At 36.9% G+C, this 22,444-nt stretch overlaps 1 protein-coding gene across 3 annotated transcripts in view; it reads right to left on the reverse strand.

The window, feature by feature from the left end:
* Window positions 1-22,444, reverse strand: part of LOC306877789 (DNA-binding protein SATB1-like) — a 60,296-nt gene that overhangs the window by 13,562 nt on the left and 24,290 nt on the right. For all 3 annotated transcript variants that reach the window (XM_079429763.1, XM_079429764.1, XM_079429765.1), the window contains exons 7-11: window positions 21,913-21,990; window positions 17,430-17,881; window positions 13,385-13,597; window positions 10,066-10,137; window positions 9,091-9,246 (exon numbers count right to left, since the gene is read on the reverse strand). In XM_079429763.1, coding sequence (XP_079285889.1) covers window positions 9,091-9,246; window positions 10,066-10,137; window positions 13,385-13,597; window positions 17,430-17,881; window positions 21,913-21,990 — 971 coding nt within the window. The remainder of the gene's footprint in view (window positions 1-9,090; window positions 9,247-10,065; window positions 10,138-13,384; window positions 13,598-17,429; window positions 17,882-21,912; window positions 21,991-22,444) is intronic.

Genomic DNA, 22,444 nt, shown 5'->3' on the forward strand with positions numbered 1-22,444 from the left:
CCCGCTCCCTAAGGTCGCAAAACTCTGGACTTTTGGTAGTACCTAGGATAGCAAAGTCCACTAAAGGAGGTAGAGCTTTTTCACATTTGGCTCCCAAACTCTGGAATAGCCTTCCTGATAACGTTCGGGGTTCAGACACACTCTATCTGTTTAAATCTAGATTAAAGACACATCTCTTTAGCCAAGCATTCACATAATGCATCTTATAATCTTGTACTGCAGTTATAGCTGATCAAATGTACATTATTATTATTCTTTAGCTTGGGCTAAACAAATCATTTTTGCTTAGATGGAACAGCAGCTACGCTAATTATGTCTCTATTTGTTTCTCTGTTTCTGCCACGGGATTAACATCTACTAGGAATTACAGAAGCTTCAGTCTGGATCCAACCCTTAAATGATCTGAGATGACCGAACACCTGAGAAAAGATAATGCCAACCCCTCAGAGGACCTCAGAGGATGCCAACGCTCAGACAACATACAGAATTACCAAATTTTGCCATAAGTTAAATATATTAAGGTTCTGCAATATATAAATATATTGTGGAAACTTAATTTCCTGTAGAGCTGCTTTGCAACGATTTGTATCGTAAAAAGCGCTATACAAATAAACTTGAACTGATCTTATTGAATTATAGATTAAAACTGCATAAAACCTGCAAATTGTACATGTCAGCTCCAACAGCACTCTTAATGAACAAGTTTGCTTTAAAACGGCAAAAAAAAAATTAAGTTGTTAACTTCTATGACAGAGGCTTTTGAAGTGTTTGATGATGTTTGATGAATTGTTTTATTGCGCAGGGTCAGAGTGTCGTTTTGGAAGTAAATATATAAAACAATGAATACAATATTTATTATGCAATTATATCTATAAATATCTTTAATATATACACACACACACACACACACACACACATACATATATATATATATATATATATATATATATATAAACAACAATTTCACCGTATTTTTTTACTTTTTCCAATATATACAAAAGAAGGGCCTGTATGTCCTTCAAAAATGCACCTTTTGTTTTGCACGCTTGCACGAAAGTCATGCATAACGATGTGAGGTTGAGTAAAAGAAACCAAGCTTGCAAGAGCATTGGTTAATAATAGAACAAATGGACAGATATGGACCAATTTATCAGGTCACCAATGTCCAAAAAGTTGCAGAAAACCAGAAGAAAGCAAAGAAGGGAAAGCGCAGAGCAGGTCCGACCTGCCTCCGTACGCCGTGGGCGAGCGGCGAGCAGAGCGGTGTCTGCCACAGCCATTGGCTGCAGTTAAATTGAAATATTTCGCAGCGTGTGTCAGAAGCATGCAGAATGGTAATTATGACAGATCTGATTAAGCGGGCAAGTCGGGGGCCGGGCGAGGCGGCTCCGGGCTGCAGGTGCGACCTTGTGCATTCCTGCGTGTGTAAATAAAATTAATTACAAGCATGGGGGCGCGCGGCGCGTGACATCGCTACGTGCGGGGAGTCCCACGGGGGGGACCCTAATGGAATATTTTCCCGGAGTCTAATAATACAGTTGGTATTGACTTGAGGTAATTAGGGGGATCATTAAAGCCGCTTTTCCCGGCGTATTTGCCTGCCTGATCAGATTAGCGAGAATGGGCCTCAGAACAAGCCCTGTGTGGTCTGACAGAGGAGAGCACGAGAAACAGGGCCACCTCTAACACTACCTTACGTGCTGAGGAGAGAGAAAGAGAGAGAGAAAGAGAGAGAGAGAGAGAGAGAGAGAGAGAGAGAGAGAGAGAGAGAGCGAGAGAGAGAGCGAGAGAGAGAGCGAGAGAGAGAGAGCAGACAGATGGAGAACAAGCCGGAGAACCAGAAGACGGTCAACGACCGCTTTAAACGACAAGGAAAAAGCTTCGTTTGGAGGCACGTGCTGCGATAAATCATACGCGGAATTAATTTCCCAGACATCTGGGTCTCTGGTTCACGAATATTGTGTCTTTAATAATACAGGGGAACTGCAGCTGTTTCCCAGGCAACCTAATAACCAGGCAGCCAGATAAATAAATAAATCAATTAATAAACAGTCATGGCCCTATTTCCGCTCTCACAGGCCCGCCGCTCCCATCTGCCTCGCACACGCCCCTGGGAGGCAGCAAATTCATAACCGTAAACAAACAACTCTTCAAAATGAAGCACGATAATGAAAAATATATATTCTCTGTGAAATTATAGGGGCCTTCGGAACAGGAAGAGGGAGGACCGAACTTCCATATAGGAGCGTAATTTCATTTGCATCTGGCTTTGGGTTAATGAAAGTAAATGCAGACGCGCGGTTGCAGACGATACGTCTAGACCTTCCCTAGAAATACAGGCCAAATAAATGTGATTTAGGCCCCACCCACAGGAATAGCTCAAACAGAGCTGAAGAAATGAATAGCCAATAGACTGTCGTTTACATCACAGCCTACTTGCTAGTCAGACGCATGTGTTATCAGCGGGAGGGAAGGACTCCGTCTCAATTTTACTAGACAAAAATCTGCACGACACCCTGAGTGCAAGGCGATGTCATCAATATTGCTGGTTTGTTTTCCTGGAAGAGAAAGTCTGACGCTGTTGTTCAGACCGCAGGTTAGCCGATGACGATACAATGCAAAATACAATATAATATAAATAAGCGACATAAAAATTAAAAGACCACTTATTTTACACTACATTTTAAATCAGAAATCAATGAAAAGTGGCCATAGCTATTAGCTAGTGTGAATAATATCAAGATCTTTGGGCCGATTGATAGGCCAGGTTGATGAATAGTGGTTAATTAATAGTCTAAATGTTTGAACGAATGTAGCTTCCGTTAAAAACAACAATAAAAAAAAAAAAACTGGGAAATGGATGAAAATTAATAAAAATAAATAAACAACTAAATAAACAAACATTTTAAAATTGAAAAAAATGCAACAAAAAAAAAAAAATTCCTCAAATATTTGAAAAAAACAAAAACAAATGTTATGATTAGAATATTTAATGAATGCTGGGTTTATATGGTGGCAAGGCTGCGGAACTGATACAATTGACCATTCGCAAAGAGCTTGATTGACAGGCAATCTGACCAATCATAATGCCAAATCCGCCATCTTGTCCAGTAAACAAATCAGACGGGAGAGTAGATTAATTTCGGTGGATTTAACTTTAAAAAAAATTGTGTATTGATGTCTTACTGTGGCTGAAATAAAATACGTTCTGATGTTTATTTTGTGCTTTAAGTAAACATGAAAAGACGATCGGTTCACATGCCGCTTGATAGGGGTGTAAATCGAATGGTTCCTCACGATACGATTCGATATCGATTCTCATACCCAGCGATACGATATTTGCCGATACCTCAAAAAATTATATGAAACGATTACGATTTGATTCAGGAGTATATCGATCGAATATTTGTGATATTATGATATTATATAGGCCTACCTATTTTAAACAACCATCTACATTTTTATTAACTCACAAATGCAACCAAAATACATAATATTTTCACATACCTCAATTGGGACATTCACAACAAAAAAAAATAGGCCTATACACTTTTTTCTTAAATAATAAAGAAAATAAACAATTGGAAAAACAATTCTGGCTGCTACTAGGGCTCAGTGCAAAACATATTTTCTACAGATAACCAAATTACAAGAAATAGCAGAAAATAAATACCATAGAACAAAGACACAAGTTCAATAAACAGTGCTTTTCAGGGTTTTCAGCTGTCTAAAATAATTTTTCAGGTACGCTACAGAAATGTAATAATCAAATGTAAAATAATTACATAGTCTTCACTGTATAAATTAAATCTAGATTAATCATTTTTGATGTTACAAAGGTTATTTAGTCAGGAGCAGTGAGCACTTTTTTTTTCTTTGACAGCATTAGATTTATTATTAGTTTGCTTTCACTTTAAGAACGAAAGCACGGATTTAATATAGCCTACTGATACACATGCGTTTTATTTCTCAACTGTTTACGTTAAGACATATGCCCAGCCGACTGTGTTTACTAGGATATTCGCCAAAGCGTGCATTTTGTCTGTATTTATTCATCCACGCACAAAAAGCGGAAGAGAGCTCAATTTAGTACTCGCGCGGTGTAGACGCGGCTGTCTGTGTGCGTGCACTTCAGATGTGTGTGCAGAAAACTTGTCCGCCAACAATCCCGAGCATCTTTTATGCTCGCCTTGTGTCTTCGGACAGTCCTTATATCGAGTCCTGATACGTTTGATGAGTTTGAACGAGAATGCACACGTTGGCGGTAATGCATAGATGGACATAGATTGTAAGTTTCCTCTTTGCTCCACAATACTGTATATTTTTCACTGCGTGAGAAAATGATGTGTAGTGTGAGAGCGGCATTGTTTGTCGGACATAGCAACAGTAACTAAGGAGGGCAGGTTTTTGCGAAGGGTCAATTGGGTCATATCGGTTAACCACCAGTTGAAATTACAATTGCAATTTTGTATTGATACACACAGTCTATCCTGCACATTTTAATAGCTCTCTCTCTCACTTTTTGCCGACCCACTGTTCCCCCCTAGAGAGCAGCGAGCCAGGCGCTCAGTGACAGATGGCACAGCCTCCTCTACCCCCCTTCATACACACACCGGCCTATCGCCTGCCCCCCTGTACTGCGGCAGATCACTGACATTCTGTCTCATTAGAGCCCTGCTAATTACCACAGCCTCTTCCAGGAGCGAGAGAGAGACATACAGACACACAGAGAGAGGGAGACAGGTCACTCTGAGGGAATGGCTTTGGGTTCTAAAGGGCTTGTCATCTGACAACAGGGGCCATGATTGTATTCACCATCAGAGGGTGTCAGCACAACTCCCATAATGCCCTTCTTCTCTCTATTCTCTCATCTCCAGCAGAGCTCTGTGAATGCCAGTTTAGCGCTGTCATGTCTGTATTAGTGGTGTTTGCTCTGTCATACGTCACTTTCACTATTGCTCATATTCAAAATTAGGGAATTTAACAAACATCTAAATCTACTCAACATGAAATCAAAACTGAACCTTTTTACATAATATTACGTGTTCCTGGTATTATTGTGAATGATTCATCAGTGCATGTAATTCCAAAATATTTGTTAAATATTTGTACGCATTTTAAATCTTTAAATTAAACTGTAACACTATAAACGTTCAAAACTATAAACGTTCTCTATGTCATCCTTTTTTTTTTTTTTTTACTGCTCTCATATCCCTGGTTCTATTCTGAAATGTCTAAATTTATGATTAAATTTGATTAAACATGATTTAATCATAAAGGTAATCATTTTTATAACAATTATATATAATTATTTTTTATTCTAATATATGATTAGAATTAAAAATTATCGAATGATGATTAAATCAACATATTACTTGATATACACTAATATTCCAAAGTTTGGAGTCAGTAAGATATTTCTATTCATCAAAAAATCCTGAAAGAAATATACTGTGGTTTCAACAAAAATATTAAGCTGATTTCAACACTGATAATAATAATAATAATAATAGGAAGAAATGTTTCTTGAGCAGCAAAATAGCATATTAGAATGATTTCTGAAGGATCATGTGACACTGAAGACTGGAGTAATGCTGAAAATACAGCTTTGATCACAGAAATAAATTATATTTTAAAACATATTCACATAGAAAACAGCTATTTTAACTTGTAATAATATTTCACAATATTACTGTTTTTACTGTATTTTTGGGCAAAGGAATGCAGCCTTGGTAAGCAAAATAAAATTAACTCCTTAAAAAACAATCACTAGATTATGTAAGAAAATCAGTTGTGAACAGCACTTCATGTTGACCTTAAACTTGGGTTTATAAATTGTGCCATATGAATGATACTTCAAATAAAACCTACAATTGGACAGGCAAAAATATCCTGCACCGAAGGAGGGAAGGAAGGATATTCACCACTAGGAACCTCCAAAATGTGACGATTTCACAAACTCTGCACTGGACGCCAATGAGAGCGTACAAATAAACAGTTTATATGTTTCTTTTTTAGTTTACAAGCTGCACAAACTGTGGTTTTTCTGTGGTGCAGCAGGAGAAATTAATTGAAATGCTACTCGGAATATGAAAGTGCCACCAAATAGATAAAGCCTGGCTCTCACATCCTGTATGGATCTGTGCCCAGAGAGGGGGACGGCATGGCTCCGATCCAGTGCCCATCCCCCAATAAACAGCACACACACACACACTCATTTAGACCACAGCCGTACACGCGGCCACATGAGTAAACAGGTACACACGCTCACACACATGCGACGGTTCTCTTTAACCCCCTCAAACTACTGTTTACGGCTTTGAAAGCCCAGGGGACGAGTGCTGCGCCTCCCATCTCCATGGCTCTTGTGGAGGGCAGAGCTGGGACGAGCCTGGAGCCTAGTGTGTGCTGCTGCAGTCTACCTCCGCTACAGACGAGGATTCCTGCACTGATGGACGCGCCAATTAATCCGACACGCCACGGAAGATAACCATACGGCAAAACGCCTCCCACCACACACCGTCCAGGACCCCGAGGTCCTTCAGCCAGGCAGGGGGCGAGAGGGACAGACACAAACACAGTTTGTAGCTACATTTTACAATAAGAGCCCATTTGCTAATATTAGTTAACTGTAGTTGAACTAGTTATTAATCTTAAAATCAAAAGTTGCATCTGTTAATATTATTTAATGGACCTTAGCTAACATAAAGGCTGGTTTTATTTATTTTTTCCCAAATTCAGTTTTGTTTGTTTGTTTTATTTTTATATTATATTATATTGTCTTTTAAAATGTAAACCAAATGCAATTATGATCTATCAAATGAAATGATGAAATCTGTTTTTATTTTCCCCAAATTCTTAGTGTTTTCAGTTTAAATGTTTTATTTTATTTAGAACAAATGTGTTATTTAAAACTGTGGTAATTATGTGAGTGCATAAAACTTTAACAATTTAACTGATATTTTAAAATGTAATCAAATTAAATTATGAAATTATGTTTTCAGTTTTAATACAAATTCAAATAAAACTAAAATGGTGATAATCATATCAATGCATAAAACTTTAACAATTTTAATTAATCTTTAAAAAATGTAAATCAAATAAAATTATGATTTTCTTTGATTGTGTGATGTTCCTCAACAAATAATGTTTTAATAACTATATTATTGTTGTTAATACTTTTAGAAGTGCATTCTACAGTACAATACATTTCTGTCATAATTTCTTCAAATTAAGCCAAACATATATTTTGGCAGGTTGTGGTAAAACTTTGAGTTTTAGTTAATGCATTAACTAACAGGAACTTACTGTAAAGTGTTACCCAGTTTGTCATCTATCTTGGTACAGAAATCATAAATTGCACTTCAATTAGAATGCATTTCATAATTTTTTTCTTTGCATTTTAAATTCTAAAAAGACAAGTGTTAAGAACATCATTCGTATATTGCTTTGGCCAGTTATAAATGGTAGAATTTTTTATTAAATTAAGAATTTAGTGTTAGTTATTATTATCATCATATATATATATATATATATATATATATATATATATATATATATATATATATATATATATATATATATATATATATATATATATATATTTTTTTTTTTTTTTTTTTTTTTTTTTTTTTTTTTCATGCACTATCATTCAAAAGTCAGTACAATAAATTTTTTTTTTTACAAGAAATTAATTCAACAAGGATGCATTCAATTTATCAAAAGTGACAGTAAAGAAATTTATAATGTTACAAAAGTTTCTATTTCAAATAAATGCTGTTCTTTCGAAATTTCTATTCATCAAACAATTAAAAGATTGGATTATGGTTTCCACAAAAATATGAAGCAGCACAATGATTTTCAACATTGATGACAATCAGAAATGTAGCTTTGGCCTGTGGCCTTGTAAAATGACTAAATGTGTATTTTCAGATCACTATTCTTCATTATAAGCACCCAAATTGTGACCAAACTGACCGATCACAGTGAAAACGTACAGTAATCATGGCCGATACCAGTCGACTTCCCCCTACGATTCTTCAATCGTCACGCCTCAATCGGAAAAGAGTTTCCCCACCGCTAATTACGACACCGCAGCGGCCGTTTCGTAACTACGATCGCTCAGCGTCGGCACCAGCTCCGCCAGGCGCTCGGCACCGGCCGGACATTCAGCCGGCGGCTCCCGTGGGCCCCGCGGAGGGGGCTGGGAACGGGAAGGAGGGGGTACCAGCTGCCCGGGGAGCGCACATTACGAGATGGAGCCGGAGATAAGTGCTCTCCCAGGCCCCTTTTTCAGCTGCGTAATTAGCACAGTTCTTATCTGCTGCTCAAATTCACATTCACACCAGCCATGAATGGAGCACACAGGCTCAGGCAGGGCTGCAGAGAGAGGCAGAGAGGGGGCTCTTTTCTCTCAAACCGTCATTTTAAACAAGAATCTTATGCGAATAAATGCCCGGGGTTTGTCTTTTCTCTCCTCCACCCTTCTCAGCTTTGAACTCCCTTCGACAAAAACAGTGGTTTGTGCATCAAACTGTAATTTGGTGAAACAAAAGTATCTGGCACCGTAATCAATGCAATCAGTAAAAACCTGCTGATATTTCTAGATAATTTAGGGCTTTTATTCGCGCCCCCCCCCCCCCCCCATCAGATGTAATTGTGAAAATCTTTAAGTGTGCACATAGATATGTGAAACCTTTAATAATGGGGCTCGCCTTGCGTTTCTTTAATTAGTTTTAATAGGCTAAAACAGACGGTAATGTCTCTCACAGAGGCCTGTATTCAGCAGAAGGCTGTTCGCTATGTGAGATAACGGTGTGGTCGTTGCACAGCTGAATTATATGAACACATTTGTTTTATGTTGCAACACTGTCTGCTGTTCACAAACCCACAATAAAGCGGCGCAAGTCATTACGGCGCTGCGCTACCTGCGAGGCTTAACAAAGCTCTCCTTTTACACTTTTATCTCGCTATCTGAGCTTTCTCTAGACTGTACACAGAAATGTTTGACAATGTTTTGCCAACCGGACGAGTGCTTTGAGCGTGACAGGCTAGTGAAAGTCGAAGTCGGAGCGCGGGGGCGAGGTGTACCTGGCTCTTTGACGCGGCGACCTTGGCGAACATGGCCTGGGACACTTTGGCCCTCTTCATCTCCTGCTGGATCTCGTCGTAGATGGAGGAGTTGATGTTTAACACGCAGTTCTCTGATTTCCCGTTCCACTCCGAGGTCAGAGGGCTGGGCTTCACCTGAGCAGAGGAAGAAAAGAAGTTTAGGCAATATGCTTTTTATCAAATAAATAAATAAATACAAACTATATAAAATAATAATAATAATAATAATAAAAAAACAATATATTTTATAATATTTTTTTTAATTTCATATACCATTGTTCAGAAGTTTGGAGGCAGTAAGATAAATGTATTCATTTATGAATAAATGAAAGAAATAATACGTTTTTTTCAACAAGGATGCATTAAAATGATCAAAAGTGAAAGTAAAGACCTTTATTAAGTTACAAAAGATTCCCATTTCAAATAAACGCTTCAATGATTCAAAGAATCCCCCAAAAATGTTTATTGCAGTTACCATAAAAATATGAAGCAGCACAACTGTTTTTAACATTGATAAGAAATAATAAAAAGAAATGTTTCTTGAGCAGCAAATCAGCATATTAGAATGATTTCTGAAGGATCATGTGACTCTGAAGACCGGAGTAATGATGCTGAAAATTCAGCTTTGATCACAGAAATGTGTTACATCAGAAAATATATTAAAATATAAAAGTTATTTTTAATATGTATTTGAAATCACATAAAATGCAGCCTTGATGAGCAGAAGATACTTCTTTCAAAAACATATATTAAACAATATATATGAAATGATAATAAAACAACAACAACTATCATTTTTAATAAATAATATAAAAATATGAACAATTATTATTATTATGCATTGTCATTTATTTTAGCTAATTTTTAAATAATATATATGTGTGCATAGGTTTATAATCAAGGACAAAACCATGCATAACTTTTGCATAAACAATGTACCATATGTGCACTCACAGGAGAGATGCCCACTGGAATTCTGGGATTCCAGTCTTCTGGTCTCACATTATTACACTCCTCTCTTCTGGGCTGTGAACACACACACACACACACATATGTAAAACAACCTGTTAAAATAACACCATCAAATCTGATCAGAATACTCTAGTAACACATGATTCGATTTCTATCATAGCAGCACTGATTTCTGCAGCAAAACGACTTGCAAACATGGCTATAACTTTTTTTTTTTAAACATGAAGGTGGTCCAAACTGCACTGCAGAACTGTTGAAGTGGCTGTCAGCGGCACCTACAGCAGTCATTTACATGTGAAGCATCAGTGTCTAGGCTGAGTTATTTTGTGACCATATCTAATTATAAAGGGATGAGCGTGCGAAAACTTGCACACACTGTCTGACGATCCATTAACTTATGTGGGAAACATACCTTCACATCTGTTTTTATGGGCGTCATAAAAGCCTTGCAGCACTGCAAGACATGCCACCCTGCTGATTTACAGCAGAAAATCCTGTGAACATCTCACTCATATCTGTCAGCATCAAGCTGCCATGCATCCAAACACTTCCCTCTACCTGGGCCTGCTTTATCGCACACATTTTTATGCAAAAAAGCCAAATGACAGCCAAAACGTTATCTTCGTTTACCTATCCACCGTTATGGCATGTTCAACAAAGTTAATCCAAACATAAATGCATCAAGTTCAAAAAGTATTTCTACTAATATTTATAATATTATATCATTTATTAAATACTGAAAAGTTGAATAAAATTCAATAAAATCAATTAAAATAACCCAATATTTGTTTCTGCTAAACATTTTTATGCTTATTAGTAGTATATTAGTATATTTTAGTATATTTTTGCTGAAGTAGAATGTTCCCAAGCAGTTACTAATGAGGCTCCATTTCAGTTAGTATGCTGCCTATGCAGCAAGGAAGTACACTATGTTTTGGAACACTGCCATTATGTGTGTCAAGCAGTGCATCGATATGCCCTTTGATTCAAAATTTCACCAATTTAAACAAATATCATCAGATAATGGGGACTTTTGCCGAGCTCTGTACGAGACTGACGAATTAGGCGCAGTTGCTGAATAATCAGGTTACAGATCCATCTGATAACGGGATCTGAACAGGAAAGCAGCATCTGGTTTGCACACACACACACACACAAATGCGTGCACACTTGAGTGAACACTGATGACATTTCAGTCTTTACACATTCTGTGTGTGTGAGGGAGTTTTTCTCCTGTATAAAAGAGCCTCCTCAGTCCATCACACACAGGAAGGCTTTGTGTCCGATCCACTAAGACACACTCAACTGCGTTTGAAGGAGGCTCTGCATACCTTTCCGGCCCTGCTTGAAGAGTTTGGAGTGAAAGAAACACTTCCTGAGATCTTTCCTGCACTAAACGTTTCCTCAAAGTACAGATGCATTGATGTTCCGACACGTTTGCATTGGTAATCACTAATAACTGTAGAGAATTTTAATAATAAGGGTGGTGCATTTATTTGAATAAGAGCACCTGCCAAATGCATAACATTTACAATGCATAAATTTAATCTTTCAAGCTGCTGCTAACACTACTATTAATAACAAGCCATTGACAGGACAAATTAAACTTGTATTACAAGTTTTCTGAAATGTAACATTTAAATATACAAAAGCGGCATTATATAATTAAATATGCATTAGTTTACATGAGATTACAGAACAGAAATCTGAACATTAGATGAAGATTTGTAGATTTGTTGACATTAAAGGTGACAGAGTTAAAGATTTATGCAGAGGGGATTTTGGATATTTAATTTTATCACTTCATAAGTCAGCCAAAAAAATATTGACAAAAATATATTTTCACCATGTTTCTAGGCATACAATTTTATGTGTGTACATTTTATGCCAAGAAATATAAATAGGAATATAATGAAGTGAAGCCTTTATAGACATGTACTGTCATTAAAATTTACAGCCACAAATAGATTAAAATGTAATAAACATTTAAAATGTATATTTTGGATGTTTTCTTTTTCACTAGGCTTAAAGTCGTCATGTCACACAAGCAAAATAGACAAATAAACAAATCTCAAAATTGACTAGTGCCTGAAAACAGAAATAAAATGGTCTTGCCAGTAGTGTCTTGCATTGGAAAATGCATTGTTTACTTGTGTATCAATGCATCTGTACCTGTCAGTCATGATTTGTAAACACAGTTCTAGTTGTGGGGTTGTAATGGTGTCCTTGTGGTTGTGTGTTTGTATAAACCATCATGTGTGAGCTCCTGACCGACACATTACTATAATGCACCGTCATTTAAAGCCACAGTGCATCATTTCTGGGCCACTGGCCACACCAAACACAACTGCAAAAACAATGGCCTTTACCAAACAGGTTTCCCCAGTCTTCCATTGTCATTTTTCCTGCAGTTGCTGGGGGTCTTCAGGAATTTATGCATTAAATTCCAGTGTGCGCAAAGCAAATACTCTGATGAAAAACATACCTTGGCTAATCACTCATTATGTTAGTGAGTGAGAGCATGCTGAATATTTGTGCTGAAACTGAGTCTGAGTGTTCAATTCCACCCACATTTACATAAGTGAGAATATTAAATTCAACATGACCCCATTTACTTTGTTAATGCATGTTTGTGGTCTTACTGTGAAAAAATTACATTTTTTAAATCAGACTTTATTTTTATATGTTCTGTTTTAATTTGAGTTAATGTTGTAGATTGTCATTTTGTTTATTTATACACTTTTTGTTTTATAAAAATATAAGACAGAGAATCCATTTAAATCTGTTAAATAAAACATCTGCCATTTAGACTTTATTTTCATAATTTAAGATTACATTTTTTGTTAAAGTTTTAGCAATTTTGTAATTTGTCATTTTTTATTAGTTTTGAGACTTATTTAAGATTTAAGCATAAAACAAACATTCAAACAGAGTAAGAAAAATTAATCTAACTCAAGATACAGTCTGGTTCATTTGAATAAAATTATAGATAAACAAGACAGAGAACCTATTTAAATCTGTTAGACTTATGCATAAAACAAGAAAAAACATTTGCAAATGGAGTAAGAAAAATGAACCTAATTCATTATTTATTTTCTCTGTCTCTGATAAGTAACATTTATCCAAATAAACTGATCTCATTTTAAGGATGCATAGATATTTTAACTGGAAAACAGGACAAGCAGCTGTTTTTTTTTGGCTTGTATCAAGGGTTGCAACCCTACAGCACACATTTTACTCTACAAAGTACAAAAAAGTTGATCTTTCAGCACTCATTTGAGTGTGATTGTGAGCGTGTTACCTGGACAGGGCGTATGGGAGGGGTGCTGATGAGGGGCGCGGGGCCCATAGCAGAGGCCGCGGTCAAGCTGCGCTCCCTCTCGTCCTGGTAGATGCGATCGCGCTCCGCTTCCGGTAACTGCAGGAAGTTCTGCATCGCTCGCAGGTTGACCAGGAGCGACTGAGACGCTGTCTTGGGGTCTTCCTCTTTTCTAAGAATCTCAGACAGAAGACCCTGGGAGAGACACAGAAATACATGCATCGTCCTCTTAGCAAAGAGCAATCAGTACAAGTGCAACAATTAAAACATTCTCTCCACTCCAGCCGCGACAAAGCAATTGACCCGTCGATAAGCTCCGCCCACCTGAATAAATATCCCATAGGAATGAACTGAATATTTCTGTTAAAAGTGCTTTTCTGTCAAACATGCTCATGCAGTGCTATTATAAAATTACAAAGCCTTTCTTTACAAACAAGTTAAATGATACCGTAATGTCATTAAAACTACAAAGATTGCAAATCAGAATCAGAAACGCTTCTTAAAGTCACTGAAAAAAGGAAAATTGAATGTTCCTAATGTTAATACAACACACTCATGTTTTCTAATACTTGATACTTTTAATAATACTCTTTGAATACTTATAAGTTTTAATACTTAAAAGAAAATAATATTATTTCATTATTCAGCAAGGATACATTAAACTGATCAAAAGTGTCAGTAAAAGACTTATAAAATTAAAAAAAAAATGTTAGCAGAAAATCAGCATATTTTAAGACTGGAGGAATAATGCAGACAATTCAGCTTTAAATCACATGAATAAATTACATTTTAAAATATAAAAAACACTTGGTTTAAACTAATAGTATTTTTGAGATTTTTGAAATCACTTAAAAAAATATTACAAACCCAAATATTTGATCAGTAGTGTACATTAGAAAAGAGAAAAAGCTAGTCTGAAAATCTGGTAGATGCAACCGTTGCTAAGCTAGGATTAGTCAGTTACACTTTCAGTCAAATACTATCAAACACCATCAAGGTTGACGCAAAATAAAGTCTAAAAATGAGCCACCAAACCCACAAACTTTTTGACTCTGAGACGCCACGGCATGCCATCACAGGCAGCCATCATTCACGTGTGGGGAAGAATGTACAATAAATATTTAAGGGATCTGTGGAAACAAACAAAAAAAAATGCATGTTGCAGATTCTTCCCAGCGCAACTAAATGCCTATTTGTGCAAACACGCCTGACGTGATGTGGCCTCGGATTCCTATAGATTCCTATTGCTCTAACACAACATCAAAGTCACATCCTGCCAAACAGGGGTTTTATGCAGAACGTCGCGAGACATTATCTTCCCGCTGTCTCCAGCAACAGTCGCTCATGCGTGCTGCGGCCGAGCCAGCGCCCACCCCCCGCCGCTGGCACACGGCCAGGTACGTCTCTCTTTGTCTCACCTGATGATGGCAGACAGTTGTCAAGGCAGAACTGTACTAATAACAACTAGTGAAATAAACCCACAATGCTGAGTCTGTCTGACAACTTTCCCAGTGTTTGCTGGGGTGTTTGGGTGCTTTGTATTGTACTTTGCTGGGTATTGATTTCATGTATTGAGGAACAGATTATTGTGATATCTTACTTCACAATATGGTACAGATATGATCACTGCCAAAACTTTTTTCATTTTAATATCACTGATAAACTATTATAATTTAACATTTATATATATATATATATATATATATATATATATATATATATATATATATATATATATATATATATATATATATATAATTGTTTTTTTTTTTTTCATACTTTTGTTTTCATTTTACAATTTAATTTTTTTTTGTAATTGTGTTTTTGTTTTTTGTCTTTTTTTCATAAGTTTTTCTTTCAAAAAAATGCCTGTACAACATTTATGTTTTAGTTTTTAGCTTTAGTCTTAGTTATTTTAGTATTTTAACTTAAATGAAATGAAAATGAGAAACGTTGCCTTGGCAACTAGCTGAAATAAAATAATTTTCTATAAATAATATTTTTTTTTTTTCCTCAAAGTAATGAACTGTTCTTAGGGTTTTGGTTTTAGGTAACAATAATAACCCTAGTTTGCGCAATAATATTTTGAGGAAAATGTACAGTGACACTCGATTTATTTGACAAAAATCCAAACTCAAACTGAGTTGTAATTGTAGTTTGGGGCCAGTACGATTTTTTTTTTAAGAAATTAATAATTTTATTTTGCAAGGGTGCATTACATTGTTCAAAAGTAACAGTAAAAGGTGTTTACACTGTTACAAAAAAATGTCTATATCAAATAAACTCGGCTTTGATCGAAAGAATAAATGCTCAAATAGAAAACAGTTATCTTAAATTGTAATAATTTTACAATATGACTTTTTTATTGTATTTTTATTTAAATAAATGCAGTCTTAGTGAGTATTAGTGACTTCTTTCAAAAAAAAAAAAAAAGATCTGACCCTAAATGTATAACAATTTTAATTACTACAAAATAAATAAGCATTAAAAGCATCATAATATTAACCAGGTACTGATAGATTATTGCTGATGATTTCCACTCATAGTATTTGACTCATATATTGATCAGGCAATACTCTGTGGTCATTTTGCCTAGTATCAGGAAAAAAAACAAAAAAAACTTCAGTTTTCAAATAATTTATAATAAATTCTCAAATACTTTCTAATTGAGCGAAAACCATAAATGCGCACACCTCACTCAATAATCTGCACACTCTGAGGTTTCATTCATGCACAATAACACAGGAAAAGCAGTGAGAAATGAGTTTTTGGTTGGAAAATGTAATAGTTTGAATGAGCAATAATAATAGTGATGTCTGCCTTAGCTCACCCCGCTAATAAGTGTCCTGTCCCTGCTCAACGCTGACAACAGATTGCGTGCAGTGACGAAAAACAAGGTCAAAGCCATGGGTGTGCGAACCCAAAGACGTGAGTCGGTGATCAGTTACTCCTGCAAGGAAGTTTCTGATTGATGGATGAGATGCAATATCTGTGATAAAAGTGCTCACTCGCTCTTTGTCCTGGCATTTACTGGACGATTGGGTGCTTTGTGTTGATCACAAAACAAAAGCAGATAAAGCATCTAACCGTGAGTGTTCTGTTGTCACTATATTAGCAAGGCATGGTTGAATTTTAATGATGTACAGAGCGTGTAGTGGCAAGCATCACACGAACATGTCACAGCTGATGTATGGGGCTGGGGCGGAGCTGGGGATATGATTCAGCATTTATAATCGTTAACAAAATTATTTGACAGACATCTACCAAAACAACATTCTTAATGGCTCTGTTCCAAAACCTAGAGAGCTGCCTTACTGGACACCACCTACATAGAGAGTGGCCTTCAAAGACAGCATCCTAACTGATATAAAACACGGATCTGGATCACTCTACAGTACATGCTTGGGCTGCACGAAACATCAAAATCACTTTAAATAAATATATGTGCTACATGTTTCAGAGCAAAGCGCAGCACTGTGTTCATTTCCAAGCGTGCAGCTCATTATCTGTGGTTTTCATAGTAAATGCTCCATTTCTGCAAGTGCTATGAGTTTGGGTCTCTTATATTGTGCATTCGGAAGCTCAATTTGTGCCAGTGCCACCCATTTTACTAGATTTGTAATGAAAATCATTTATAAACCGGACGCCATTTATCCACCATTTTGGTTGGATTTCTTCTACTCTGCTTGTCGCAGTTCATTACGAGACTCTCCAAAAGATGATATCTTACAAATCAGCATGATGCCGCAAAACCCTCATGAACAATTTTTGTATTGTAAGAACACTATGACACCCTAAACTGCTTCCTATGCATACAAGCCAAAAAAAACATAGAAAGAAAACTTGCTGACCCAAACTGTTTGGTATAATTTTTATAACTAAACAAATAAATTAAAAACTAACTAAACAAAAATTATGCAGGCAGCTATTTTGTGATAATCCTCGCCCCATTTAGTATGTTTATCTTTCATCTCAAAAGACACTTTTATTCCAAATATATGACATATTATAATCCAAATGTGTGTACCTGCGTCCTGTTGAAGGCCACACGGGCGAACACAGCCTGGGAGATTCCCGCCCTCTTCAGCTCGTCTCGGACCCACTGGTAGATCTCCAATGAGACCTCAGCGTTGGTGGACACCTGCGCGTCCAGCGGTTTGTTGAGCGCGCGGTTGACAGGCGGGTGGTTGAGGTACTGCTGGCTCAGAGACTGCTGGGCCAGGAGACGGTTGACGGCGTACTGCTGGTTGAGGATCTGAGCCATGACGATCTGCTGATTCACCAGCTGAGGGCTGATGGGGGTGGACACCAGGCCAGGGTGCAGGCCGGGCAGCTGAGCTCGACCGGGGGCCTGACTGCTGTGGGACAGGGGCACCGGGGACGGGGACTGCTCGGCCGTGCTGCCCGGGATGGGCTGCTGACTGAAGCTGAGGTGGTTGGTTCCGGGTGGAGAAAGATCAGACAGATTGTCCATTTCAGCTACAGGTGGACACAAAGAAGATGAAGCATGTTAATAAAAAGGGTTTGGCTTGCCTTAATAAAAGCTGCTGATGATGTTCTCGGTTTTCAAAAACCAATAAAAAATACAAAAATAAAATAAAAATAAATATAACTCCAAAAAATAAAAATGACGTATTTTCACATACATATATATTTTTTTTCTAAATAGTTAAAATATGTAATTTAAATCACAAAATCTGTGGTATTTAATGATTTTAGATACTAATTTCAATTCAACAGCATCTAATATGTTACTGAATCCTCTCCGTCATTAAAAAAAGTTAAATATTAATATAAATATGAAAAAATTAAATCAGTGGCATGTAGTGCAAGCATTTCTCAATTAAGTAAATATTGTTTCAAGTAATTATTCATGTAAACAGTAATTAATAGAGAACACGGTGAGTGCTTTTCTCTTTTTCTTGTCAATATTGTGTTGTTGGATTCATATAACAACGAAATAGACAGTGGTAGGTCTATTAAGTCTAATGCGGAGAGATGATATTTAAAAAAACAATCTGATTTTATCTTGCCCATTTACACTGCCTTTAAGATGAAGTGACGGTTTACATTCGTATCTCAAAAATTTATTTTTTTCCAAATGCAATTCAAAATTGTATTACATATTAACATTAAAAAATAAACAATTTTATGCCAGTATCAATTGGGTAACAAAAGTAATTTTGCTATTACTAACACATAATAAAAGTTAGAGCTGAATTAAAATAGAAATAAGAAAATAAATATTTTATATAAAGTAAAATAACAATTATATAAAAATATACAGAAACTATGGACATGTTAATATTTTCTAAATGAGCGATTAATTGCCTTATCACTACTCTATGATGAACAGAAGTCATCCCAAAATCACATCAATATCGAATACCAAAAACGTTTATAACAAGCTGGACATGACCTGAAGTCAAAAAGCAAAAGCTTTAAGCTAAAAAACACTAATCAAGCCCGTTTCAGCCTGCCATTACTACAGTAACCCAGTATAACCTCTCTAATATAATGGGCACAGTGTGTGACCTGTATCTGCATAAATTGGCAGCACCAGAAATTAGTTTATAATGTCCATGGCCAAATCATGTGAGCAATAACAACAAGCCAGTGTGGGCGCTCTGCTAAAGCAGCGAGCGGGACGTCTTCACATGGACCGAGCCAGAGAGCCATACACTTGAATCGTCCTTTATGCTCTTAATTCTAAAACAAGGTACACAAGCTGGCTAATATGAAATTTTGTCTAAATATAACCGTGTTGCGCTGGAAGCCCAGAGCACGGCCTTTAAACAGGCCAGACCGAGCGGACTGAAAATACGGCAACTATTTGATGCCATTTGAGGCTATAAATGACTTTGATTCTTTTAAATCGACCAGTTTAGTGATTAGCGGCTAACAGGCTTGAAAATTAAAAAGTGTTTATGAATGTATGAATTTTTATAGAAATAATTCTAAACCCATAATCTGTCACTTTTCTGAAAGATGGACTACTTTTAATGTGCTTTTTTTTGTCCATTTCACATCTTATTGCAGCTTCTTGGCAGATGTGGTCACTATGAATATCGAAAAGAGCTGGATGAAGATTTATAAATTTATCTTTTTGTGTTGCATGGAACAAATAAAAGCATACGGATTTGGAACGTGAAGGTGAGTAAATATAGCAAACCAATCCTTTAAAGGACTAAATCGCTGTGCATTCTTGAAATACAGGTATTCAGTTGAAAGATATTACTTTAAAAAAATGAGAAATACAATGCCCATCACCTACAAGCACGCCCGTCGCACAACTCCATCACAATCTTACGGATTTTATGGAGCGCAAAAAAAGCATTATGGCAAATCATCAAAATATAAATATTTCAACAAGAAGATAAAAACCAGATTAAGCGCATGGAAACTCTCCAGAGATACGCACAATAAGCACAAGGACGCAAACATGTGTCTTAACTGACAGCGAGCACAAAGCCGCGGCTGTTCTTTTCAATATCAGCAGAAAGTGAGAGAAAAAAAATTAAAATTGGGTAATAATCAAAGCTCTCCCATAATCCCCCTCATTCCTGTGCTCTGATGTTACGGTATTCCTCTCAGTTGTCTTTTTGGTGTTGAAAACTGCTGGGGGGCACACGCTTTTCCATGCAAATTGAAAAGGTTGGAAGAAAGCGTTCGCAGGCCCCGTTTGCAGTGGTGGCGACACAGACAGAGAACCGGAGTCCCTCCTGTGGAATTCGCCACAAAGCAGGCTGGGATTAGGAGCACAATGGGAGAGAGAATGTGGGCTGAGGGGAGGGAGGTAAAACCCCACGGCACGGCGGGCGCTTGCTCTCCAGCCCGGCTGCATTTCAATGGGAGCTCTGCTGCGCTAGAGACAGCTCGCCACACTCCACAAGACCGAGATCTCGCTGACCACTTGTGAAATGCAACTCACTGCGCACCAGTTACAATAGGGAGTGCATTCAAGACATGCACTTCTGTATTTCATTCGCAGCGTTCTCTGGGAGTTAAACCCCTAACCTTGGCATAAGTACGCCGTAGCTTTGCATTCCTGCAGTTTAGACAATAATGCAATGCCAAGGTCATGGGTTCGATTCCCAGGGAATGCATGATTAAATGTGCTGATTAAATGTATAATCTGAATGCAATATAAATCACTTTGGATAAACGTCGAGTCAAATTTACATATGTAGCGCTTCATACAGTACACACTGTTTCAAAACAGCATCGCAGCAATAAACAGGAAAATAACAGCCTTAAAAAGAGATCATCATTTACTCGCCCTCATGTTGTGTTTTTCTGTTGAGCACAAAAGATGATATTTTGAATAATACTAGTGACCAAACAGTTAACTAGCCATTGACTTCCATAGTAGGAAAAAAATACTATGGAAGTCAATGGCTACCAGCAACTGTTTGGTAACAAAACTTCTTCAGAATATCTTCTTTTGTGTTCAGCAGAAGAAAGAAACTCATAGAGGTTTAGAACAACATGAGGGTGAGTAAATGATAACAGTTTTCATTTTTGGGTGAACTATGGATTCTTTGATGTTGCAAAATTCTTCAATATCCGTTATGAAGCAGTGCAATTGTTCAGATCAATTTAGCTCAAGATGACATCTACATTTATGAAAGCATCTGCCAAATGCATAAAAGTAGATTCCCCGTAACATCCCAGCTACACGCCCCGCCCATAATAATCTCATGGTCTTAAAATCCTGCTGTGCATAATTTTATATTAAACATCAAATATGTTCTGATTGGCTGTGATTTTTAGAAAAGCATTTTTCAGTGTGGACAGACATATTTCTTGTAGCAAGAAACTTGCTTGATTATGACAAAATGAAACCATAAAAAAAGAAACCTTTCTAAATAAGGCAATTTGCAATTGCAAAAGTATATATGATGCACATATGCAAGTTTATACACCCGGATACAAACAGTATAGTCACTTAAAGTTATATCACTATATAACAAATCTCAAAAGCTTGATTGTCTTTATCGCCCAGCATTATATAAAAGGTTGGATATATATATATATATACACATAGATAATAGCAAAATAGCAGATATATGTATATGTCAAAATAAGTCTCAACTGCTTGATTGCTTGTATCATTCCAAAATGTAAACTATATTATCGCCCAGCTCTAATCTGCTAAAGTGACTATAAAGCACGAAGACATTAAGATATTATAAACATTAATATGATTTTCTGTAAAGCTGCTTTGAACAATGCGTACTGTAAAAAGCGCTATACAAACAAATTTTATTTGACTTGGCAGACATTTAGTGTCATAACAAAAGATCAAAAGTGTTTGTTGATTTTGTACATTGTGTGTATGTTTTTATCATGGCAGACTGCGTCATCTTACGCTAATCGTCTCGCTCACGCGGCTCTCTGCCCGCCGTGAGTTTTTAACGCAAAGTTACGGTGTCTCCACCGTCGGAATGCGAGCACATGTGCTCATGAATGATAAGGTGGGGAGGATTGCAGTGCATCACGTGACCTACCTAACGTGGTGGCACGTGGACTGTCGTGGAGGACACACGTCCCCAGGTAACCTTCCAGCTGGGAGGGCTGGCGCACGACTGCGCCGATGAACACGCAACACACACATTCACAGGTGTGGAGAGAGAAAGAGAGAGTGTTAGTGGGGTAAAAGTGAACGTGTGAACAGGAAACAAGAGGCAGATGTCAAGAACTGCAGTATAACAACCTGATTGACTGACTGACAGGTGCATGTTTGAACACTTAAAAAGCTAACAATCACAGTACTGTTGATTATTATTTGCATGGCAAAGATGGCTTTTCGTCATAAACAGATTTGTATTTGACAGGTTTTGTTAGATTTGCATTTTAACTGAATCTAAAGAATAAACAAATGAGGCATTTTAAAAATAAGTAGACAAGGAAAAGACTAGATAGACAGTCAGGCAGATATACACAGACATATAAAGAGACATAAAATGGACAGACAGAGAGACAGACAGATCGATCAACAGAGAGATAAATAGTCAAATGAATAGTCAGTGAAGCAAATAT

Source organism: Barbus barbus (assembly GCF_936440315.1).
Source record: "Barbus barbus genome assembly, chromosome: 12".
Lineage (NCBI taxonomy): Eukaryota > Metazoa > Chordata > Actinopteri > Cypriniformes > Cyprinidae > Barbus > Barbus barbus.